A 25,467-nucleotide genomic window follows, 5' to 3' on the forward strand; every position below is an offset into this window, starting at 1 on the left:
TACAGACAACATTACCATCCCAGTTTAAAACAGAAGAAATACAGAACTGTATTTGCTTCAGACTTCAGTGTTATTTCCTGGTTTGATGATTCGTCAGTAGACTCGCAGTAAAATGAACAGAGACGTTCTGTTGACCTGTTTGACATTTATTAGGTTTAAACGTCACTCATTCACGATGATGTCACACCAAGACGGAGCGAGACACACACACAGGGGAGAGCTGTGACTGGCTGTCACACGTCACGTGCACAAACAAACTTTCTAACCGAACTTCAAAGGAAAAATGTGGGATATGCGTTTCCGGGCACTGCCTTCAAAATAAAAGCGGAACGTGGAAGAAGACGAATTGTCGAGTTAATGAGGATTTAAGTAAAATTCAAATCTGGAAACATCTCCAGTTTAAATCCACCAAAGGAACAACCACCACACAGACCCAGTCTGTGGTTCAGATGTGGTTCAGCTGCTGTGTTGGTGAAAACAGAGTTTTTAGCTGTAAAGTGACAATGAACATTCAACTTTGTCATCTTTTCTCCATCCAGACATCTCTGCTCTTATTTTTAAAGTCCAGATATCACTTGACTTCCTGTTATGTCTGGCTGTCCCCTCTCAGTATGCAGACACACATTCACTCTGATCAGACGGAGAACACAGACCGTGGACACACAGTCTGACTGTCTGAGCAGATCACACAGACAGAAGACAGACTACAGAAAACATAGAACAGGAGACAGACAACAGAGGACATAGAACAGGAGAAAGAAAACAGGACAGAAGACAGACTACAGAGGACAGAACAGGAGACAGACTAAAGAAGACAGGGGACAGTCTGGTGAGTAGACCTGCTGAAATGAGATGAAAGTTTAACGGGTTCAGAAGGTTTTATCTACAACTGATGCAGCAGAAGCTGTCTCTACCTGTCTGTCTGTCTCTGTCAATCTGTTGTCCTAATTTTCTTTTGATGGGTAAAGAACCAGGTTTCTCTCTTTGTACCCAGGTGACCATGTCTTTGCTTGGCTCCGCCCCCAGCAGCAGTGATGCCTGCCTCAGCATTGTCCACAGCCTCATGTGTCACCGGCAGGGTGGGGAGAATGAGGGCTTTGCCAAGCGGGCCATTGAGAGCCTGGTGAAGAAGCTGAAGGAGAAGAAGGATGAGCTGGACTCGCTCATCACTGCTGTCACCACCAATGGCGTCCACCCCAGCAAGTGTGTGACCATCCAGAGGACACTGGATGGGCGGCTGCAGGTATGACGCTCACAAGAAGACCGCTTACAGGTTGTTGGTGGCACTTCCTGGTTTTCAGATGTAGGAGGTACTGGGACCAGAGGTGGTCAGGCTGTGTGGTAATGAGTCCTAATTTGGCCTTCCCCTTAAAGGCGCAGCCTGTGATTTTAATCCAATAGCTGTCAGTGTTTCCTGCCACAGACTGTCTGTTAACCTGATCAGTGACATCAGAGAGGATCAGATGACCATCAGCTGTGATGATGTAATCACTGAGTGCAGACATTAAAACCTGTATAAGAAAAACCGAGTATCACTGATGGTCCATAGGGTCTGAAGTTCAGACCCGGTTCACTTTAGTCCAGATTTGTCAGAGCAGACTGGGTGTGTCTCTGATCAGTAGACCACAGCATGAGGGATCAGTCTGTCTAGACCCACTTCCGCACAGGTGCTCCTGTGGAACCAGATCAAGAACTTTTTCCAAAGCTGACAGAATCACTAGCACCTGTTGAAAACCCACTGCAGTGAAACCTGAGTCCTTTAAAAACTCAGACTAAACCTCAGGAACCTCTTAAATGCTTTTGAGAATTGATGGAAACCTGATCCAGTGCCCTGAAACTTTCCCTCACCCTAAAAAGCTCCCGGAGACCCTCAGAAACCATTGAAATGATCTCCGAGATGGGCCCCTGTAGGACTCAGGGACTTTAAATAATTCTCTAAAAAGTGTTTGGTCTAGACCTGCTCTATATGTAAAGTACCTTGATGTAACTTTGTTATGTGTGACACTATATAAATAAATCTGATTTGAGGGACTCCTGGTCTCTGAGGACACATCAAGCTCATAGACCCTGATGGGCCATCATGGGCGTGACAATGACCAGTTTCAACCTTAAACCCAGACTGGGACACAGACTGGGACTTGAAGGAACCGGTGAAATTCAGATCTGACATAACAGAGTAATGTCAGAGAGACGGTCTGTGTATGTCTGTGTACTTCTGTGTGTGTCTGTGTGTTTCCTTCAGCCTGGAGGACGAAGGGCTTGTTTTGTCTGAAAGACAGGAAAGGGGCGGGTTAAGAGTAAAGCCAGACTGTGTGTGTGTGTGTGTGTGTGTGGAATGTGTACACGTCTGAGATTTGTCGTTGGATCAGAAACCACAGTGTCTACTCTGTAAAAATGTCTTCCTCAGTTTGTTGGTGAGTTTAAAGTGAGTCAGACGGTGACAGACTACACAGACCTGGAAAGAGCTAGAGCCTGGTTTAGTTTGGGAAAGATAAAGTCCTGACCACCAATCCTCATTTTATTTATTTTTCATTGAAGGTTTCGAATGAAATTCCAAAACAAACAAACAACAAATCTTCACTATCACAATTTGTTTTTACCTTAATTCTGAAAGGGAACAGGAAGACAGAGACGACTGCAGCAGAGGTGTGTGTGGGTTTTTTTTGTGTGTCTGTGTGTGTCTCTCTGTTGTGTCTCAGACTCTTGTTCCCGTCCTTCACCTGCACTCACCCTGACTTCTGTGCTCTGATTGGCCGCTTTAGTCTGAACGGCATTTTTTCACATTGAGGACTTCAGAGACCTGGACCAGCTCAGCTCAGTCCAGGACCAGGACCTGATCCAAAGTCTGAGCTCATCTTTAACTGGAACTATCACTGCACAAAATGGACACGCAAAGAGACATGCAGATACAACACAAACACACACATGCAGACAGTGTTTCCATGGTAACCTCTACACACTATGATTCAGTTCATGTATTTAGATTTCCGATGAAGAATGGGTCTATGTCTGTTTCACCTGTCTCACTTGCCTCCCATCTGTCTCCCTGTGTCCCCAGGTAGCAGGCAGGAAGGGTTTCCCTCATGTGATCTATGCACGTCTGTGGCGTTGGCCCGACCTCCATAAGAACGAGCTCAAACACGCCACGTTCTGTCGGTTTGCCTTCGACCTGAAGTATGACAGCGTGTGTGTGAACCCATATCATTATGAGAGGGTGACTCCGCCCACAGGTACACCGCCCTGCCCACAGCTGTATCAGGGGAGAGGTGCATTACCAATGAGGTTGTCTCACAGCTCCTGTCTTCTTTCAGGTCCTCAGTCTCTCATTCAGGACTGTCTGCAGATCGACCTGCCCCCCCATCATGACCCATACGTCCAGCCCCGCGCTGTCAGCGTGTATCCCAGCATGCCTCTGTCTCCCCAAGGTGTCTGGTTGCTCTGTTTGTGTCATAGCTCAGGCCAGTAAAGCTGGAGTCTGACTGTCTGTGTCCTTAGGCGCCGTGAGGCTGGAAAGCCGAGTGGGCGGAAACTCTGATGGCCTGGGTCAACTCCCGAACGTCCCCCCTCAGAACCAGGGAGGTCAGGCCTCGCCACCGCAACCCAAACCCCCCATCACCCCTCAGCCTCCTCCCACCTTGCCACAGCGGCAAAATCTCAAGTACAGCAGCCCCCCGAGGACTGGTGCAGTTCTGTCCCCCGTGTCTTGTGTGTCCTCAGCCACCTGGTCAGGTAGCAGCCCCGCCCCCTACAGCCCTGCAGGACTTCAAAGTTCACGGAGCCAGCAGCAGCCTCTAATACATCACCATCACCATGCCCCCAACACCCACTTCTGTATGATGTCATGATGTTCCTGTGACATCACAGCACTGTCGTCCAATCAGGAGGAACCTCTCACTGAGTCTGTTTGTCCCTACAGGGTCTCAGCATCACAGCACCGCCCCCCACCCACAGCCAGTGTCCAACCACCCAGGTAACACCTGTCCAGGCATGTCCCTCCTACCAACATGTCCAATCACTCATACCTGTCCAATAATGTCCTCACGTATATAAATGTCCTCCCTCTGTTGTGGGTCTGGTTCTTCTGGTCCCCCTGGTCTCTTAGGTCCAGAGTTCTGGTGCTCAATCTCATACTTTGAGTTGGATGTCCAAGTCGGGGAGATGTTTAAGGTCCAGTCCAGCTGTCCTATGGTGACGGTGGATGGATATGTGGATCCTTCAGGAGGAGATCGATTTTGTCTGGGACAGCTGAGCAACGTCCACCGTACAGCTGCCAGTCACCGTGCCAGGTAACCCAGTCAGACAAGACAGACCAGTACCCCAGTTCATTCAGTCCCAGTAATTTCACAGTTTTATCTGTCCCTGCAGGCTCCACATTGGTCGGGGGGTCCAGCTGGAATGTCGGGGGGATGGGGACGTCTGGATGCGTTGCCTTAGCGACCACTCGTTGTTCATCCAGAGTTTCTACCTGGACAGAGAGTCTGGCAGAACACCTGGAGACGGAGTCCACAAGATCTACCCTGGAGCCTACATCAAGGTCAGGACTAGAACAGACCTCTGGGCCAGCTGTCTAGCCACCATTCTGACAGTCTATCTATCTCACCTGTCTGCCCCCAGGTGTTTGACCTGCGTCAGTGTCACAGACAGATGCAGCAGCAGGCAACTGCTGTTGTTGGTTCGATTCCTGGACTGAACAGTGTGGGAGGGATCAGTCCTGTGTGTGTCTCAGGTGTGCGTTATTCCTGTGTGTTTCTCAGGTGTGTGTTCTTCCTGTGTGTTTCTTAGGTGTGCGTTCTTCCTGTTTGTTTCTAAGGCATGTGTTCTTCCTGTGTGTTTCTCAGGTGTGTGTCCTTCCTGTGTGTTTCTCAGGTGTGTGCGCTTCCTGTGTGTGTCTCAGGTGTGTGCGCTTCCTGTGTGTGTCTCAGGTGTGCATTTTTCCTGTGTGTTTCTCAGGTGTGCATTCTTCCTGTGTGTTTCTCAGGTGTGTGTTCTTCCTGTGTGCGTCTCAGGTCTGGGGGTGGATGACCTGCGGAGGTTGTGTATTGTGCGTCTGAGCTTCGTCAAAGGTTGGGGTTGTGACTACCCGCGGCGCAGCATCAAGGACACACCCTGTTGGTTGGAAGTTCACCTGCACCGAGCGCTGCAGTTGCTGGACCAGGTGCTGCACACATTGCCGCCTCAGGAACACACACTCTGACACACACAGCTGTGATGTCATCAGAATGATCTCACCTGAGTTCATACCCTCCCTCCCTCCCCCTGCTTCAGACAGCCGTAAACATGCAAGCATGTTGTAGCTCATTGGTCGGTTCAGACCTTTGGACAATCAACCAACCACCAAACCAATCCAGTGAGTTTCCATGGTTACCTGCATCAGGGTCACACGTTCATTTCACACAAAACAGGAAGGAGAGAAAAACTCAGACTCAGAACTGAGCCTCAGTCCTGATCCTGAGTCTAACCCAGATCTGACTCTCCAGACCCCCAACAGCTGCAGACTGGGGAGAGGCTCTGACCTATTCAGACAGTTAGGTGAGGTTTGGGGAGCGGATCAGTAGTCAGGGACAGTCTTAGTGGACATTACAGACACCAGGAAATGAAAAAATAGTCTCAATGCACAGTTTGAGTGACCTTTGACCTCTATAAATCAGCAGCAGTCCTCTCCAGCTTCCTGTTTTAATTTATTTAACTTTGTTGGTTTTCTATGAAGGGCTGATTTCTTGCTCTCAGTGACATAATTTTCTAGTCTATGTGGCAGTTCAGCTCCTCCGACCTCTAAGACTCTTTGCTTTTTCAACCTTTAATCCTGTTAAATTTTAAAGGATGTTATATTGAAAGGGTTTATCCCTCTAAGATTTGCTGTTTATTCAAAATAAACTTTTCTGTTTGGGAAATAGTTTCTGCTTCTACTCCTCACACATAGACTCTCATAAGACTTCAAAGTAAATCAATCTACAATATTTTTGTGTTTCAGGATTCATTGGTAAAACAATAGAACATTTCATCAGTTCAAATCAGATGGAAGATTTCTGCAAGAAGTAAAACAACAAATTTACAATTTGATGAATATTTTTTAAAATAAATTTTTCACTTTTGCCTCTGTGTTACATCCTTCAGAGAATCAACACAAGTTTCTTTAGACTTCTTCATTTCATTCAAAACAATTAAAAACAATTACTACAAAACAAAACAATTAAATTGAAGCATAAATCACAGAGACAAATAGCACACGATAAACAACCGAACCCATTCATCTTGTTGGGCTTATTTCGTGTATTTCCTTTTTGGCACAGAATCGTTTCCTCTGGGTAATTTCATTAAAGATCATGTTTGTTTATTTATTTATTTATTTATTTTCGATAGATCCGGAGAGCTTCCGTCAATTAAGCTTTTTTCAGAAAAACTATTTTTCTGAATAAGGCCGAGTCACATTGAACGCATCAAGAAAACATGGCGCCAATAAGGACAAAGAGCGAGAGTCTGTGAAGTTTAAATGTTTCATATCCATCTTCTGATTGGTCATAGTGAAACAACGCCTCCGCAGCTCCAACCAATGGCAGAGAGGCATCTTCAACAATAAACTCATAGGGGCGGGGTTCCATGAGTGGCTCTCGTTTGAACCAATAGGAGGTCAAATTATAAATTTCGAATATTCATGAAGAAGGGGCGTGGCCTCCAGTGGCGCTCGGATCAGGCGAACATGGCGACCTGGTAGAGTCCTGTTTCCGCCGAACGGACGAGCCGCCTCACTCTCTTCTTTGACAGCGTTTTCCCCGCTCGGCTTCAACATGGAGATGAAAAAGCGGATCAGCCTGGAGCTGAGGAACCGGAACCCGGCAGAGGTGAATAGGACCCGGGGTCTTTAGCGGGGAAACTGGGGGATCCGAACCGACCTTGACGCCGAAACATCGACTTCACGGAGTCCTTCGACATTTTACTTCGCGCCGTCGGAACATGGAGGCGACTCCCGGCGGGCTCCTTCCCGGTTCTCCCACTCCGGGGGACTCGGAGCCTCCCCTTGTTAGCACAACGGCTAACGGGCTAACCTGAGCCCGGATCGGGCCGAGGGTGATCGTCGGCGGTAAAGGGGAAAAACATCCGTGCGTGTTTGTTTGTTTGTCTGTTAGGGTTAAACCCCGTCGCTGCTCGGCAGGGCTCTTATCTGATGGCGGGTCAGGCCGGACTCTGTCAGGTCCAGATTTTTTATTTAACCGGATTTTGTATGCCGACTATTTAAACGTGTTTTCACTTTCTTTTCCGGTTTTAACGGTTAATTCGTGTTTTACACTGTAACAGTGTTCCCGCCCACTCTGCTGCCCAGCAACATCTCGCGATATAAAACACATTTGTTCGCGATTTACGTTTTGGCGGGACCAGATTGGTGTAATTGAACATCCAATCACAGACGGATGACCCGAGGTGGTCGAGGCGCACATACACTCGCACTCGTGTCACCATTAACGGTGAGAGGTCGGGGAAGATACTCCTTCCGGTTCCGTCTGTTTGTTTTGTGATCGCTGATTGCTGAAGAGATTTTCTGATCATTTCTCTGTAAATAATTAATCAATGCAGTAGCACTAAACAGCCCCCCATTTTACAGAACAGAGTGCAATCCGGTTCACCTAGTCCAGTCCAGAGATCAAAGACCCACATTCAGAACCAGATGATGAACTGAAGGTTTTACTCAAATATGAACCTCGGGTAGAATATGACAATGTCTTCAGCCAAGTCCGCCCCTTTATACTGCTGATGTAACAAAATCAGATTTGACCTGGTGTCAGTGTCCTGGTTTATGATTACCAGAGGCTCTGCCTTCAGTTGGGGGCTAAGACCTGAAGACCTGGTCTGATGTGTTCTGATGTGGTCCTCTGGCGCAGGTGGCTGAGTTGGTGGTGGATAACTGTCGCTCCAGTGACGGGGAGGTTGAAGGGCTGACAGATGAGTACACGGGTCTGGAGATGCTCAGTATGGTGAATGTTGGCTTGTCCTCGCTCTCCAAACTGCCCCTCACTGCCCAAACTACGAAAGGTAAGTCCTTCATGTGGTCCGGTACCCAGCCAGACCTCTGCCCTGTGAACACCCTGGACTCACCGCTGTATGTTTACCTGTGTTTCAGCTGGAGGTGAGTGACAACACCATCTCCGGAGGTCTGGACTCGTTGGCAGAAAAGTGTCCCAACCTGACATACCTGAACCTGAGTGGGAACAAGATCAAGGAGCTGAGCAGCATCAAGGTCTTGGTGAGTCCCCCGGAAACCAGAGACCAGTCTGGTGGACCTGCCGATCAGTGTGATTGTTTAGTGTCTTGACTGATGTGATAGTAATATCATAATAAGATAATATTAACTTTAAGGAGGTCCAGATCCAAGTCTAACTGTTCCTGTCTTTTCACTGTGGTCCTGCAGCAAAACCTGAAGAACCTAAAGAGTCTGGACCTGTACAGCTGTGAGGTGACATCCCTGGAGGACTACAGGGAAAGCGTCTTCGAACTGCTGCCCCAGCTCACCTACCTGGACGGGTATGACCAGGAGGACAACGAGGGTCCCAGACTCTGAGGACGACAACGGTGAGGCTGATGTATGAGGAACCAGCGGTGGATCGTTTAAATGATTTTATTCTGAAGGGTGTTGCTGACCCAAATTTTGTTCCAGATGAGGATGATGAGGCCGGCCCACCTGGAGATGATGATGATGATGATGAGGAGGAGGAGGAGGAGGACGATGATGAGGAAGGCTCTGAAGGGGATGAGGATGAAGTTGGTTTGTCATACCTGATGAAGGAGGGGATCCAGGTGAGTCTACCTGTCAGCTGGAGTCTAATCTCAGGACTGCAACATGCCCCACAATGCCCTGGAAGAAGGACATTAACAGCATATTATGTGTTGCATTCAGGGCCTAGCTGTTGTAGTCGTTCATTTATTGTTTTTCCAGGATGAAGAAGATGATGGCGACTATGTTGAAGAGGAGGAGGAGGATGAGGAGGAGGAGGAAGATGGAGGTGGGTGTGCCTTTAAAGACAGTTTGAGGAAGTAACATCAGTCTGTAAAGAGCAGGACAAATAAAATTTATTTGAACTTGAGTAGTTGTGTAATAGCTTGTGTGTTTTGTTGTGCATCTTTCAGATGAAGATGGTGTTCGTGGGGAGAAAAGGAAGAGAGATGCTGAAGATGAGGGTGACGATGACGATGATGATGGATGATGAATAGATGACCCACCTTCAAACCCAAACCATTCCCCCTCCCCCCCGCTGACCTCTGACCCAACAGGATGTCGCCTCTGAGCCACAGACAAACAGGAACATGAATGAGACCAGGTCCAGATCAGTTCTCATCCGCAAAACTGATGATATCATCACCAACCCAAGGTGATGCTGGTTTGGACCCTCAGGTGAGTTTGATCTGTATTGATCCTCAATGGGATCTGAAACCCCTGCAGGTTCTGCTGGGTTCAGACGTTCCAGTGATGTCCAGAAGGCAGTTCTGGATTCAGGACTCTTGTTAGACCTAGTCCACCTGGTCTGGGACTCTAAACAATATCCTACCAATGAGCCCCAGCAATCGTTGCTATAGAGACAAGTCTGCAGCTCCTAATTGGATTCCTGATCTCTTTGACAAAACTGACTGTGACTGACTCCACTTTGGCTCTGCCCCCTCAACTGTCAACCTGTCTGTCTGCGGCTCCTGGCCCCAGGCAGATTTGGCTCTTCCGGTCTCTGGATTTGTGGGTCCTGGTCTGTGTGTAAATAGAAGTGAACTGGTCTGTGTCGGTCTTGGTGGTGTGGATTTTATTTTTTTATGTTTCTGTGTCGAGTGTTTTTGAATAAAAACATCTGAAACTCTGAGCCGTCAAAGAAATTTATTTTAACAGCTTCATGAGAAAAACAGAGGACAGTGGTGATGTCATCAGATGACCTGAGGTGACGCATTGAGACCCTTGTCCTGAATCAGATCCCTGTCCCAGACCAGCTGACAGTCTGTAGGACCAGGAGCGTTCAGGTCTCTGTGACCTAAAGCTCTGTGTCACTTTTAAAGCCGTTAAATGTTTGCACTTTGAAACTGTTCTGGTGTACTTCCCATTTTCTCCTACATGGAGGCGCTGCAGGTTAACGTTTTAATCACTGAGCTTGAGGAATTTTTATGTTTTTGTTTCAGATTAAGTGTAAAAGTGTTATTGTAAGTAACGTGTTATTGCTTTCTTTAATCGCTTCAGTTATATCTGCCCTTTGACCCCTATGATGATGATGATGATGATGAAGAAGCTTCAAGACCTATAAACTCAACTTTTGTGGTGTGCGTGCGCGCTTGCATGCACACATCTCAGTGTGTCATGTTCAGCAGTTGTTGTTGACACATGTTTATGGAGCAGTTTTCTTTTCTCCTTATATGGAGTCCAATCTCGGGGGCGGCTCGTGCAGTGTCAACCATAACTCCTGTCTGAATCTATACTCACTGGTCAGTTTATTGGGAACTCTGACTCTACAGGCCTTCAAATCCTGAAGACTCTGGACTTAACTTTGGTTGATCCAGATCTATCAGACCATGTGAGTTCTCTGCAGCCTCAGGGTTCTGTCTAGGTGGACAGGAAGTGGAACCTGAGCTGGTCTCTGCTGGTATCTGAGGACTGTAGCTCCACATAAGTTCCTTGTTTACCTATGAAGTGCTGAAGGTGAAGCCTTACCAATCATATGGAAATAGATTTGCTTTGACTTAAACAAATCCGGAGCTGAGACTCTGGTGTCCCGGTGCGGAGGCCCTGTATCCTGCACTTGGTACCAGCCTTTAGGCCTCCAGAGTCTAGATTACATCTGTCTCCTCAGAGGCAGGTAGGATGCCCCCATGTCTCCCAGAATCCTCTTTGTGAGGAAGAACAGGTCAGGTCACCTTAGCTTAGCCTGAAGTTCCTGGACTGATCCAGTTTGAGTTCTGCATATTCCCACCTCACACTACTGTTGCATCAACCTGCAGTTATCATGTTAAAAAATACACGTGGAACCTCCAGAGCCACCATATCAGCAAAACTCAAGTTTATTCATCTCAAACTAAAGGACACAGTGCGTGTGAGAGATTGAAGATGATTTTTCTTTGCTTTTATTGCTCCTCTTCCTCACAAGAAAGATCCAGTTCAACAAAATAAACAGATGAAACTTTCAGGATCAAGGTACCGGATCAGGATAGTACAGGTCAGGGTGTCTGGATCTGGTCTGTGTCACAATAGGCGACGTAAAAGTGAAATTCATCAGGACTTTGATAGTCTAGGACCAAACTGTAATCCAGACTTCAGAGTCTGGTCTTCAGATCTTATGCCTCAAACATGCATGAAGTGTTCACTTTCCAGCATTTTTCCAGAGCTGTCAACATCTCTGTCTCCACATAGGACTTTGGTCCTGTCTTTAACAGGTGAGGAAATGAGGGACTTAGTCCTGGTTTTGACCAGAACCAGATGAAGAATGTGAAAGCTCTGGGAAAGGCCTTTGAGTGCTGACTCTGCCCTCATCAACCAGCTGTCCAACCAGAGATGAGACCACTTGTCTCCTCTGTCAATTGTTCCACAGGACTGTCCACAAGTTAAATCTCAACGTTCTTCCTCACCTCTGACCTCTGACCTATCCATAGCACATCTTAGTGCTTTTAGGAAGAGAGGTTCAGGGTTTCCTGTGAGGAGGAGAGTTACTACAGAGGGGTGGGGCTTCAGTTAATTGATGCTACACATTTTTTTTTTTTTTTTTTAAATAGTCCTGGTCTAGCTCAGACTGATCCAGAACAGTCCGTTCTGCTGCTTCTCAACAGCTCAAAGTTGTAACCTGCATTTCACCAAATAATTTAAAAGTGGTTTATCTGAAGTCCAGGACCAGATGGGACTATACCTGGACCAGTATGTACCAGAGCAGTCAGCACCTCAGTCTATATCAGACTTCTGCGATTGGGCTCAGTCTTGTGATGTTGGAGGGGCTGGGTGGGGACAAAGGTCCAGTTGTTGTATAACGCCCCTCAGTTCTTTCTAACTCCTCCAGCACATCCCGGGCCTGAGTCCAGGCCGCTGCCGCCTCCTTCCAGGAGTCTTTCTGCTTCAGCCGGATCCCTCCACCTCACCCTTGGCCTGGTCGCCGCCTGCTTGCAACCGCACCTCTGTCAACAGTGCTCAGTCTTCTCCAGCTTTCTGGTTGATGAGCTCCTGCAGATGGTTGACAGGCACCAAGTTGTCCAGTCAGACTGGTCGATGAATGGGGCGTGGCCAGCAGTTCTTGTTCTGGGTGACCTTTGTTCCTGAGTGCGACAGGATCTCGTCCATGGAGGCGCAGCGGTTTTTTCTCAACTGTTATCAAACTCCCTTCTGCTGAGGTGTTTTCACCAGGACCCCATTTGCTCCAACACCACGCCACGTCACGAGGAGGCTCTGGGTTTCCCAGAAGCCACAGCAGCCATGGTAGAAAGAGCTCCATCAGTCTTGGACCTGTGACTTTCTGGCTCAGGTGGTCCAGGTCGACCAGGACGCCATTGCAGCTTCTGATTCCCTGACACACAGCTTCCTCCTCCTGGATCAGGTCCAGAGTTAATGTCCATCTGATGAGGCAGACGCCTGAAACACAGGAAATGGACCATCAATGCTGATCAGCTGATTGATCTGCTGACCCTGACAACAGGAAGTTTATCATGGGGAGGAGGGGAGAGAAGGTGAGGATGATGTGAATGAAGGTCACTAACCACAGCCAAACAGGTGACCTCTGCTCGGCAGCCGGCGGTTGTGAGGAATCTTCTACTCGGTCCTCTGGTCAAATGCGACAGTGGGAGTCATCCACTGTCACCTGTGGGGGGGGATTCTGATTAGCTTACCGTTGTTTATTTTAGCTTAGTTTAGCTAGTCTGACCATAATGGCTTACTGTTCTTTGTCTTTTCCTTTGTTGTGTGTCTGTGGTGAGAAAATAAACACCATCAACAAAGCAATCGGCTCTCAAGGCCTCGCCCCCCGGCCACACCATGTGAGAGAAGAGCGGATCAATCTAGTATTGATTGGTGGCAAAGGAATTGTTATCGGAGCTCAGACACTGCAAATTAAAGACTTACTACCACAGAGGTTACACAATCATTACAGTTCATCATTACACACAAAAGGAAGTGTTTACACGTGTATTTGTTTGATGAAGATAAACAGGAAGTCAGAAGTTGACCACACACTGTGAATTTGACATGAGAACTTTGATTAACAGCAGGCCAATCAGTGGACCTGGATCTGGACCTGGACTTGAACTGATGGAGCCCAAGCAGGAAGGAGGAGGATAAGGAGGAGTTTGTGTCCATACCTCATCCAGGATTCGGTTTTTGGCCCTGGTGATGGCAGCATTTAGGACATTGATCCAGGACTCTTTTTCCTCCGGACTGACAGCCAGGAAGACCAGGTTTGGGACCTGGAACACAGGAAGGACTCTTAGGTCAGACATGCCTGTGCAAGCATTTGAGTTAGTTTAAGTAGTTTAAGTTTAGCTCGTTAACTGTTTTGTCATCTTGCACCTAAATTATCGAATATTCATATTGTGACCTTTAACTTTGCTGTTAGTGTGTTAGGTTGTTTTAGACAGATGCTATCTGAGCTTAGTTTAGCTTGTTAGCTCCCTTTAACATTCAGTCAGTTCTTGAATTGGTTATCTGGGTGTGATGTCAGACAGGTACCGTGTTTCCTGGCCTGCTGCAGCGCTGCAGTCTGAACTTGCTGTGGTTTTTTTTGCTGCGACTCTTATTTTTCGCATTTCCTCACAGTGCTCGTAGTCCTGCAGATCCAGGACGTCGTCAGCCCGACCAAGCTCCTTCACCTGCACACAGGTAACAGAGGTAGAGGCTCGCCCACATGAGAGGGGAGGTGGGGGAGGAGGAGTGTCTCCAGCTAACACGTCACATTTTATACTCCTGGTCTTCATCACTGTGGTTTAATTGGGTATTCAACTGCTGAGCTCCCTAAGATTCATGGGATATGTAGATGATTGTTTTGAGCTATTAGAGGGTCAGTACAACATGACATTTTTGTACAAACGTTTTTACGAAGATAAAATCGATAAAAGTGGACCAAAGCTAGCTGTTCCAGTAGTTATGCTAAGCTAAAAGGGCTTTCTGCTATACATTTATTTTAAGCAACAAACTAAAATTCAAAGTCAGTAAAATACAGAAGAGAGAACACCTTCCACCGATTTGGATACAAAAACAACCTTCATTTTATTTTCATGGAGACAACAGTGGCCCAGAAGAGTCGACACTTAACACACATGCAAATACACAGAACACACTTTTCTATCACTTTTGTCTGTGAATGTTTTTGCATTTTGTGCTCCGAAGCCCTTTGGACAACCAGTTTGACAAGTCATACAAATATTAATTTGTCTGCTGTTATGACATGGTCAATTATCTGGTGCTTGTCCACAGTCTCCCCAGAAATATGGTATTCACATACACACACAGGTCTGGCTCGTTAATCTCCAGAGAAACAACATCCATTATTCAGCAGCTTTAAACAGAGACTTCCTGGGAGAGAGGCCACGCCCACCAAACACATTGAGGTCAATCCTTGCCACAGGCTGAATCCCTGCCCTCTAATGATGTCACTTTATCCACTTCGCCAAACAATCAATAATCAATACTGAGAAAAGTCTGTTACATAAAGAGACAGGCTGGAGTGACCTCTGACCTTTGACACAAAGGTCTGCTACTGTGGAGACAAACCATCACAGACACATACAGACAGGATTATCAGTATCAGTAGAGAGGCTTGTTGTTTCAGTCACAGAGACCAGAGGAATTAACCTTTAAGCAGATTCTGATCAATTGATCAATAAAGTTAGATTTAAATCGAGAGTGGCTGTATTTCAGTATCATTGTAGTCTGAGGTTGAACTAAAGTACATTACCCATCATGCCTCAGAGGGTCAAAGAATTGCAGGTTGCACACCCCTTTGGAGGTTTACTGTTGATTTCCATGGAAACCCCACCTGTCTCAGTGGCCTAAGAAGAGCTTTTGCTGATAAGATAAAAGTAATCAACACCTGAAACGTGAAGAAGATTCAGTGTGTCTGTTTGTGGGTTCTCTGCTGTCACAGGGTTTCTATTTCTGATCAGACAGGAAGTGAAGCTGCTGCAGATTCACACCAACAACAGGAACAGTTTAAAGGTCGAGGATGGAGACAGAACATCTCTGATGGTCATGTGATCAGGGTTCTCTGAGGACGTTCCGGCCTGTGTTGCAGGACTGTAACTAGAGCTCTCTGTGTGTTTGCAGCTCAGAATGAAACTTGACTCCTGCAGAATGTCAGCTGTAGAAAGTGCAAGAGAAACTTTCTGTTTTCAGGCAGAATACGGAGGAACACAGCAGACATAATGTTCTCGATAGTTCTATGAAGACCAACAGGTTCTATCTAAGAAGTTCCAGATTCAGGCTCTTCTGACAAATGAAGCCAACAGAAAGGCTCTGTAATGTTGCAGGCTGTTCACAGAACAGACACCGACAACAGCTGAGGTTCTTCATCGTCATCTTCATCATCAGGTGGACTCAGCTGCGGTCAAATAGCTGTGCTGTCCCTTTAAATCTGTGTACTCCCTGCCACCACATGGAGCGTCATGTGTGAATACTTGTTACCATGCCACGGTGATAAGTGATCAATCAATCAGCCACCAGGGTTGTGGGTCACCTGTTGCCCCCCCCCCCCCCCCCCACTGACCTCCTTCTCACAGATGAAGAGCTGGTCCCCTCTCAGGACCACAAAGCGGTTCCTCCAAATCTCCCTGAAGATCCCACGACCGCAGAATTTCCTGATCCAGCCGACCTTCTCCGGCGCCAATGCCTGTGGCGCAGAGTCCTAAAACAGTGAAAAGGAAACACTCAGGAATCACATTTATAAACCAACAGACAAAATGTGATCAGTTCCCTCCAGATCAGTAATCAACAGGTTGATGATAAAAATACATAAGGTATTCTGTCTGTTGTGTTGTTGTGTAGATTGAGTCTTTTGTCATGGAGATCCTTCACATTCCTGCAGCCTCATTCTCCAACAACACAACACACCACTCTACTATACAGCTACACAATCTGAGCTTGAACTGAAGCTTATTGGACCGAACATACACTTAGTTGACGTCAACATTTTTATGTTAATGAGCTTCTGGTTGTTATCAGTTTTCTGAACTCGTTTGTTTGTTACGTCAGTGAAGCCTCACTCCCAAACCGGAAGTGTTGCCGTCCTCGGTTTTCCGCCCTTTGACCTTTATTTTCCTTTTTTTCTCACTTTTCAATCTGGCTTTTGTTCTTCGCCTTCAAAATAAAAGCTCGACCTGCCCATCGAGGCTTTTGTTCCTGCACCAGGTGACTCACCTTCCTCATGTCGGCCGGACTCCGGACTGGACCAAGGACCAGACTCCGGACCGAGTTCGGGACTTCGCTCCGTTGTTTGTCGGGAGCGCGCACCGCAGAAGGAGCCTTGGGCCCGGACCGGAGCTGCAGCCTGGGCCGCTCTTCAGCTGCTGGTGCTCGGTCACCGTCCGCTCGGCGCTCCGCTGCTCCGTGCTGCTGTGGCCGAGCTCCGCTGTGCTCTGACCGGCCGGGAGCCGTGGGGGTCGGTGTCCGGTTACTCCTCCCCCTCCTCCGCCGGACTCCCCGCTGGCTCAGCGGCTCCTCGGCAGCTCCACAGCGCCCCCCGTCCGAACAACAGTATGTAGACAGGCCTGGTGGTTCAGCACTGTAAGGATGATGACCTGGGCTTGGACAGAGGATTCACCTCTGTGTTTGCCTTTACTGGGATGGGTGCTGCTTAGACCTGGATCAGTGTAATCCAGTTCTCTGTGGTCTGGATGTTGGCAGATGTTTTAAGTCTGATCTGGACTCAAAGTGGGTCAGACTGCACGACTACACAGCAGCACACAACAACAGAGGACTATACAAAAATACACGACGACACAAAAGACCTGCAGATTATCTTCATAACATTTTCATCTTTGTTGATAGTTGTACGACACAAAGTCAGACTTGTGTTGTCATGACTTCCTGTTGTGTTATTGTCATGCCATTGAGTTGTTGAGTTGGTCCAAGGTCCAGGGGCCTGAACCAGAATCCTGAACCCTGCAGTTCATCCACATAGTGACAGATGACGGCCATTCCAGTGGTGAACATTTTACTGTAATGGATCAATAAACACTTTGATCAGACTCAATTCAACCTGATCAGGTTTTAGTCTAAATACGATTCATTTTACTGTTTTTTTGTGTTGAAGCTGGCGTGAGGGCTGTTATCTGGCTCAGTTAACAACTACAACAGCTGACACACACACCTGTTTTCTGTGTGTGTGTGTAAGGACAATATCACACACACACACAGTGTTGGTGTGAGAGATCACAACAGCTTAAATTGTGTCATTAATGACATTTGTAGCTCACAGCAGTTAGCCACCGTGCTAACCATCTGTCCACAGGAGTAGCATGACCTCTGACCCCTGACCTGTCATTCCTAGTTTTACTGAACATTAACCTGAATCAGAAAGTAAATAAAATAAATGCGAGTAAAACTCAAATGTCTGGTTTATATTTTATTTTGAGGAACTTGTATCTTCAAAATGAATGAAGACTCATTCCCCCCTGCACACAGGTCAAGGTTCAAAGGTCACAGTGAAACACTGACCAGGCACCATGTTCTCAGCTCTAATGTTTCTTCTACAAAGTGAAACCGTGGAGTTACATTCATTTTGACTTTGTTGAACTGATCACATCAGCTTCACATCTGTTTAAATAAAGTTTTGGTTGAATCTGTTTATGTTCAACATATTAACAGAAAAACACAAGAGATGCACCAAATATGACTTTACAGATTTTTTTTAACATTGACAGACAGGCATCAGGATCTGAGGTCAGAGGTCAGCATGTGTCCTTCAACCCAACCAGCCGGGCGCTCTCCTCCCACAGCCTCCTCGCCACCTCGTCATCCTGTCCCTCTGGAGCCACTTCCTTCTCCGCACAGTCACTGCAAACATACGAAAACGTACTTATTTTTGTGACTTAAAAGGACCTGACCCCCCACCAGCCTACCTGAAGTACCGTCCGGATCGGGCCTCCAGACCAGGAGTCACAGCGCAGTAAACGCTCGTCTGGCAGCCTTGATGAGGCGTCTTCATGAGCAACAGGGAGGGGATGCTCAACAGCATCCCCAGCAGGGGGAACCAGCCCTGGACATGACGACCCAGCTCAGTCCGGATCACACCTGGATGGAGACAGAACGACGACACCCCCACACCTGTGGGACAGGTGAGACATGACCTGAGGTCAGTGTTTGTGGTGACCTGTGAGTATGTCTGTGAACGTTGTTTGCAGGGACCTTTGAGTCGTCGGGCAAGCTCTCTGGAGAACAGGACGTTGGCCAGTTTGCTCTGGCGGTAACTGTCAAGGGGACTGTACAACCGTCTGCCGAAGAAAAGGTCATCGAAGTCAATACGACCTGAAGAAAAAATACATGTCAAAAAAACCCAGTGACGACATACACAGACAGAGGTCAGAGGTCAGGGCTCGTACCCCCCCTGTGGGCGATGGACGACACGTTGACCACTCGGCTGGGGGTGGAGCTTTTTAGCTTTGGCAAGAGCAGATTGGTCAGCAGGAAGTGACCAAGATGATTAACAGCCAGCTGGGTCTCAAAACCATCTTCTGTCAGCCATTTTGGACACATCATCACTCCTATAGACAGATAGGTGGACAGGCAGGTAGACAAACAGACAGACAGACAGACAGAAACTGACAGGTGGACTCACCTGCATTGTTGATGAGGACATCCAGTCTGTCCTCTGTTTCCAGGAAGTCTTTGGCGAACTGTCTGACGGAGTAGACGGAGGCGAGGTCCAGGTGTCTGATCACCACGTTACCGTTTCCTGTCGTCTGCCGGATCTCCTCTGCCGCCCGCTCAGCCCGGGTCAGGTCCCTACACGCCATTACCACCCGGGCCCCTGCCCAACAAAAGGAACACACCTGGTCACCATCAGAATGAAACACACCAACTCACTGAGCGGTTTGTTTCAGGGTGCGTTTGATTCCGTTGTAATCCAGTAATTAGCTCAGAGGTAGCGTGACCTTTGGACTCTGGCGCACTGTGTTTGTAATTCAATCAGGTGATCCTGTTTGGCCTAAAGACAATATGGGTCAGGTCTAGACCTGAACTGGACCTTGGGCTCTCTGACCTCGTTGTGCCAGCTCCCTGCTCGTCTCTTTGCCGATACCGGTGTTGGCTCCGGTGATCAGGACCGTCTTCCCGTCCAGACGAACCAGACAGGTACACACTCCACCTGCAATCCACTTCCTCAGCACCACCACACCTGGACACACACACACACACACACACACTGCTGTTACCATGGAAATAGGAAACACTGACGCCATGAGTTCTTCTCATTGACGTCACATTGACTTCGATCTCATCAGCTGATTCATATCATTCATTCGTTACAGCATTCCAGGTCCCGGTTTAGAGTCTGTTGAGTTAGGGACCTATGTGGATCACTCCAGTCCTCCCAGGTTTTATTCTGTGTAAATCCAGAATCCTTGGATCAGGTGGTGGTTTCCCAAAGTGCTGTATAAATAAAGCTGTGGTGATTGAAGGAGGATCTTACAGATCAGGGTGAGTCCCAGCAGAGCTCCACATCTCAGCAGCAGCCCCCCTGTCCTTCCTCGGCTGACACCGGCCCCTCTTCGGGTCTGGCCCACCACCCCCAGGCCACGGCAGCACCAGGAATCCTGGGTCGGCTGCTCTCATCCCTGCAGGTCCAACAGACTGAGGACTGAGAGGAACTGGATCTGAGCTGGGACGGGAGCAGGGGTGCAGATTAAGAGAAAGCAGATTATCCTGATCAGAGCTGGTCTGGATCAGGACAGGAAGGATCAGGTTGTTGTTGTGCAGTGAGAACACATAAGAGCCCCCATCAGACCTCAACCAGTCTGGATCAGTCGTGGAAAGTATAAACATAAATCTAATGATAAAAGATGATCATTAAGAGGGCAGCACGGTGTCACAGTGGTTCTCTCTGCAGGTCCTGGTTGGGTTCATCAGTGACTCTAAACTGTCCGTAGGTCTGTCTGTCTCTGTGATGGACTGGGATTGGCTCCAGAACCCCCCGTGACCCGGAAACAGATCAGAGGAAGAAGATGGATGGATGGATGATCACTTAAAGCTTCTTTCTGTTTTCTGGTTCATGTGGTTGGTAACTGTAAAAGGATCGAGTGTAGTCCTCTCTCCGTCTATCTCTTTTTTTTGATCAGCGTGAAAATACAGCATGGAGCGGATTTTCTATTTATGCCGCAAACGTTACATATATTACCGTAAAGCATTACTGTCGTAAACGGCCGCGAACCATAACAGGACCTCTGCCCGATATAAACCATATGACACAAACGTCAGTAGGCGCCACCTGTGACGTCATATCTGTATCCCCGCCTGCCGCAGAACAACAAAACAAAATGGCGTTCCGCCCTCGCTGTCTGTGTCAATATTAAATGGGGTTGTTTTGGTGCCCTCTCCTCCCGTTGTTGCCCGTTAGTACGGTCCCGGTGGGACGTTTTACCGCCTCCATCTGAAACCCGCAAAAAAAAACGCATATCGGTCCGACAGAGATTTTTACACCGTCCAATGAGCGCCCACGGGAAGTGACGTACATCTGCTGTGGACCAATCCGCGGCTTCGACACCGACCATATGCGGAAGTCCCGCCTTCTGTCGAACCGGAGCGCGCTGGAGGAGAGTCCAGACCGTCCGCCCTGCGGAGCAGCAGGTACACAGACCCGGTCCGTCCGGCCCAGCTCGGTCCGGACTACAAACAGGTCCCGGTGGAAACAGGAGGGAGCGTTCGGCGCTCGGCTCCGGGCAGAGAGGGGCGGTGCAGGCGGCAGGACAGCGAGCGCAGCGAGCTGCGGGCTGAGCCGGACTCAGTCAGGGTCCGGGTATACAGTGACCCGGGTCCGGCTGATCCGAGTACAGCTGGATTGGGCGGATCCTCGGGCAGGGACACACAGGCCTCACCCGGACTAAAGATACAGAAGGTCCGAGGAGCGACGCCCCCGCGGCCGCAGACCGAGACTGCACCCAAGTCCGCCTGACTCCGATTACCTGAGGAGCCGGTCTAAACTGGGCAACAACGGAGGAAAACGCGACACGGTGTGACGTACATGTCCACTGACAGGTAGCTACAGATGACGGCGATAGATCATGTCATATGTTGTGATGTAGAAAAAGTTTTAATCCTTCAGGGTTCGCGACCCTGTTTCCATAGCAACATGGATACGGAGCTTTTCATGGAGTGTGAGGAGGAGGAGCTGGAGCCATGGCAACAGGTGGAGGACAGCGTGGAGGAAGATGACATGGACTTTGACTATTACAGTGAGCCAGGTGAGAGATACAGACAGACACACAAAGAGATGCACACTAACACACACACATCCTCTAATGTCTCTCTCTAGTGGAAGATTCACTGTCTCCTCTTCCAGCCTCAGAGACTCCGCCCCCTCCTCCTGCATCCATCACACCTGCTCCTACAGGTAATTCACACATACCCCAACAGAAACTGTGTGTATCTGTTGTGTCTGAATGACTTGTTGTGTCTTTTTTGCTTTCAGCATCTCCTCTCAACGTCATCTCCTCCTCAGTTTTGGTTCCTCCCCCTCCTTCCATCACTTCCCTGCCCTCTCTGCTCCACGTTTACCCACCCCCAAGACACCTGGGGTCTCAACCACACCCCTGATGACTCAAGCCCCGCCCCTCATTCTGACACAGACGCCAGGTGGGACATTTCTTCTCCCGGCCCCCGGGACCGTCAACAGCCAACCCATCCTTCTCACCACGCAGGTATGCAAATCAAACACGCCCCTGCTGGTAGGTGAGAAGTGATGTCATTGGGGTGTCGTCACGATGTCATCTGTTTCCTGTGTAGGGTTTTCCAGTGCAGACGGTGGTGAACCGCGGTGCCCCCCTGCTCTTGAACCTGCAGGGTCAGACGGTCCAGCCGCTCACGCTGATTCAGTGTAAGACACGCCCCCTCCATTGGACACTAAACAATAACACAATCAGGTAAGCTATCCCAGCTGAGTGATGAGTTTTGTCCCCACAGCCTCGTCGTTGGGACAGTTGGTACGGCCCAATGTGGGTGTGTCCCCTGTCCTCCCCCAGGGCCAGATAGTCCAGTCCAGACAGGGCCCCAACACTTCAAGAAGCTCCACCCAGCCCAGCTCTACGTTTACCACAATGCAGCTTCCCGCCACACTGACCATCCGCACCAGCACGCCAAGACCCGGTCAGTGTGTTGCTCCGGGGAGAAGGTCTGATCACAATTGATCATGTTGATTGATTGATTTTTGATTTGCTCATTGATCAGATTCTTTTCCAGTTAACTTGCAGATGACCCAGGTGGGTGGGGTCAATTCCCTGAAGGTTGCAGGTTCTCCCGCCCTTCCCTCCGACTCAGCCAATGGCGTAACCAGAGTTACCACGATGATCAGTAAGGCGGGTTCAGACTCAGGGGTCAGGTTTTTGCTTCAGATCTGGTTGACCTTTATTGTGAAGGAGCTACAGGAAATTTCTCTGTCACCCCCGTGTTCACTCGCCTGTAAAGTGTGAGTCAACGCCAACCCTCTGTCACCTGGTCCTGCAGCTCCTGGCCCCACCCGATCTGTCACCAAGCCCCCAAGTGTCACCTCAGTGCCACCCACTGACCCGCCCAGGGTGGTGATGAGTGTGGAGGAGTTTTACTATGGGACGTTTGAGGGTGACCTGAGTCTGAGGAAGCCACACCCCCTCGGAATCAAGACCTCCACCTTCACCTGTCAGATCTGCACACACCTGGCTGAGAACAACCTGAGGTAGGAAGACCAGAGCACCCGAACACACCTGAGAGTTGACAGGTACCGTCTGTTAACCTGTGTGTGTGTGTGTGTGCAGGTTGATGCAACACATGCTGCAGCACTCTGAGCTGATTGGAGGAGGAGGAGATGAGAGGAAGTGCTGCAGGTTTTGTTATCGTCAGTTCTCGTCTCCGGCTCAGCTGCAGACCCACCAGGACCAGGTCCACGGTCCAGCCCAGTCCTCCAGTAAGAACTCATCTCTGAAACCCAAACAGAAACCTGAACCTTCCGGTTGGGACTCACCTGTGTCTGTGTCTCAGGTATGTGTCGGATCTGTGAATGGGCGTTTGAAAATGAGCCAGCCTTCCTGAACCACATGAAGTCCAACCACAAACCAGGAGAGATGCCCTATGTCTGCCAGGTGAGCCTGACCTCTGACCTCCCACCTCGCTCTATCTGTCCTGGAACCTCAGAGTTAACTCCGGTGTGACCTGCAGGTGTGTTCGTACCGCTCGTCCTTCTACTCGGATGTCCTTCAGCACTTCGCCAGCTTCCACAGAGACTCTCGCTTTCTGCTGTGTGTGTTCTGTCTGAAGGTGACAAGGAACCACATCAGCTACCAGCAGCACCTGCTGAGACACCAGGTAACCCACACAGGTGACTGTAGCAGAACACAGACTTGTGGATGTGTGGTTGATGTCTCCAGGATCAGGACTCTGGGATGAGCTGATGTCTTGTCTCCTCTCAGATAAACCAGGCCTTCCACTGTAACAGGTGCCGCCTTCAGTTCATCTTCCTCAAGGACAAGATGCAGCACAAACTGGAAAATCATCGCAGCTTCCGCCGCCCTGCTCAGCTGGAGGGACTGCCCCCGGGGTCAAAGGTCAGCCCCTTACTGGGACGGTTCTGATCCCCAGCCGGTTACCGCGTTGTCAATTATCTGATCCCCATGTCTTCAGGTGACCATCAGGACCTATGGGAAACTCAGGTCTCCAGTGACATCGGCAGGGGGGCGGTTCCTCCAGAGCCCCTCCCCCCTCATCCAGCCAATCATCATCAAGACAGAAGTGCAGAAGACACCGATCCAGAGAAACCCTGCTCTCACCAAGTCCATCCGGCCCACTGCCAAGAGACCAGTGAGCCGTCATATCCCTGTCAACAGGTGAGACATTCCCTGACCCCTGACCTCTGATCTCAGCAGGGTCAGAGGTTAGACTGTCCCTGCTTGTCTCTTGCAGGTCATCCTCAAGTGATGGCGAGCATGTCGTGTGTCTGGAGTGTGGAACCGACGCCTCCGACTTCTCAGCTCATTATCCGACTCATGTCCACTGTCTGCTGTGTCGGTACAGCAGCTGCTGCTCCAGAGCCTACGCTGCCCACATGATCCAGTGAGTACTGCAGCGATACTGCAGTACTACTGCAGTGATACTACAGTGTTCTGTTTCTGTGTTATTGATTGGTTATGGGTTGTTCCTTCCAGTCACCATGTGCCGCTGTCCAAAGACAGAGCTGTCCCTCTGCACAGGCTGCCTCCTCCGTGGTGAGACTCACTTATTGATCTGATTAGGTTTAAATGCCTACAATCACTGATTGGTCAGACACCTGAGACCAGACAAAGATGTAACATCATCAGGACTGTGTGACCTAAATAATTTAATGTGAATAAATCATCGTTTCACTGAAGCTGCTGAATTAGAATAACACATCACCTCTGAACAAAACAGACCCCATGAAAATATTGATGACTTATTTGAATGTTCATCACAGAACATCTATCAGTTTGTAGACCTGATGGTAAAGGGCTGTGGGGTTACCATGGCAACAGGCTGAGCGACAAGCTGCAGTGACCAAGAGTGACCTGCAGGTGGAGCGTAGTGATAAAGACTGACTCAAAATGCCTTCACTGACCACAGAACAAATCAGAGAAGTGATGGGAAATTTGAGTGGCAGCGTCCAGCTGAGCGTGACCTCAGTGATGATGTCATCTGTTCTGCTCCGGCAGCGTCTTCCTGCTCCAATGTTCCCAGTGTGACCTCAGACCTCACAACGGCGATCTGATGGCTGCTCATCTGATGGACAACCCAGGACACACCGCCATCTGCTGGCCCCGCAGTAAGAGAGGAGAGGGGGGGCAGAGGGGGAGGCAGATGGGGAGGGAGAGACACACACACACTCCTCCAGGTTTAGGGGCGTTCCGAAGACTCAGCCAACATAAATAAACTGACCTGGTTTCCAGACAGCAGGAACTTTTGTATCTGGGACAAAATTCATCCACCAGCTGTTATTTTCTGATCTGGTCTCTTAAGACTCAAAGGAAGTCCACATCCTCTCGTCCTCATGATGACCCTCTGACCTGGTTTTGGTCTCCTCCAGACCTTATAGCACATGGTAGTTATAAGTCCAGGACTTGTGGACCAGACTTGTTCACGAAGTCAAACTGACAACATGACCTTAAGTTGTCACCTGTGAATTAGATTAGCTAGTTAATGTTTAAACACAACTGGCTCTTTGACTTTGAGCTGATTGTTGCTCACAGTTTAACAACTGAATGGCAAACAGAATTTACAAACACGCTTAGACCACACATGTAGCCTACATAAGTGCTTTAAAAGCAACTACAACAAAACCAAAACATAAT

The 25,467-nt window shown here is 48.8% G+C and overlaps 1 protein-coding gene and 3 pseudogenes across 4 annotated transcripts; 2 read left to right on the top strand and 2 right to left on the bottom strand.

Moving 5' to 3' along the window:
* The first annotated feature begins 610 nt into the window (after window positions 1-610).
* On the top strand, window positions 611-5,598 carry LOC115044649 (mothers against decapentaplegic homolog 4-like). Of its 4 annotated transcripts, none has more exons than XM_029503784.1 (10): window positions 611-829; window positions 995-1,243; window positions 3,059-3,230; window positions 3,312-3,425; window positions 3,496-3,831; window positions 3,917-3,970; window positions 4,103-4,286; window positions 4,366-4,534; window positions 4,615-4,726; window positions 5,007-5,598. In XM_029503784.1, the coding sequence occupies exons 2-10, from the start codon at window positions 1,001-1,003 to the stop codon at window positions 5,192-5,194; spliced, it is 1,572 nt and encodes a 523-aa protein (XP_029359644.1). In that variant the 5' UTR covers window positions 611-829; window positions 995-1,000; the 3' UTR covers window positions 5,195-5,598. The 4 variants fall into 4 exon arrangements, with proteins under 4 accessions (XP_029359644.1, XP_029359645.1, XP_029359646.1 ...); XM_029503785.1 differs by having other exon boundaries at window positions 4,615-4,754; window positions 4,979-5,185; XM_029503786.1 differs by having other exon boundaries at window positions 4,615-4,754; window positions 5,007-5,161.
* A 1,187-nt stretch (window positions 5,599-6,785) lies between these two features.
* LOC115044950 (acidic leucine-rich nuclear phosphoprotein 32 family member E-like) lies at window positions 6,786-9,209 on the top strand (annotated as a pseudogene).
* Window positions 9,210-11,900: 2,691 nt separating this feature from the next.
* Window positions 11,901-16,664, bottom strand: LOC115045327 (pleckstrin homology domain-containing family O member 1-like; annotated as a pseudogene).
* An 879-nt stretch (window positions 16,665-17,543) lies between these two features.
* LOC115045102 (retinol dehydrogenase 13-like) lies at window positions 17,544-19,756 on the bottom strand (annotated as a pseudogene).
* Window positions 19,757-25,467: the final 5,711 nt, after the last annotated feature.

Source organism: Echeneis naucrates, chromosome 6, assembly GCF_900963305.1.
Source record: "Echeneis naucrates chromosome 6, fEcheNa1.1, whole genome shotgun sequence".
In the NCBI taxonomy this organism is placed as follows: Eukaryota; Metazoa; Chordata; class Actinopteri; order Carangiformes; family Echeneidae; genus Echeneis; species Echeneis naucrates.

What these genes read in the sequence shown, in the direction of transcription:
- LOC115044649 (XM_029503784.1), top strand. Translation starts at nt 1,001, where the DNA reads ATGTCTTTGCTTGGCTCCGCCCCCAGCAGCAGTGATGCCTGCCTCAGC. An exon ending in GAGGGTGACTCCGCCCACAG is followed by an intron (nt 3,231 to 3,311) that starts GTACACCGCCCT and finishes GTCTTCTTTCAG; the next exon opens with GTCCTCAGTCTCTCATTCAG. An exon ending in CATGCCTCTGTCTCCCCAAG is followed by an intron (nt 3,426 to 3,495) that starts GTGTCTGGTTGC and finishes CTGTGTCCTTAG; the next exon opens with GCGCCGTGAGGCTGGAAAGC.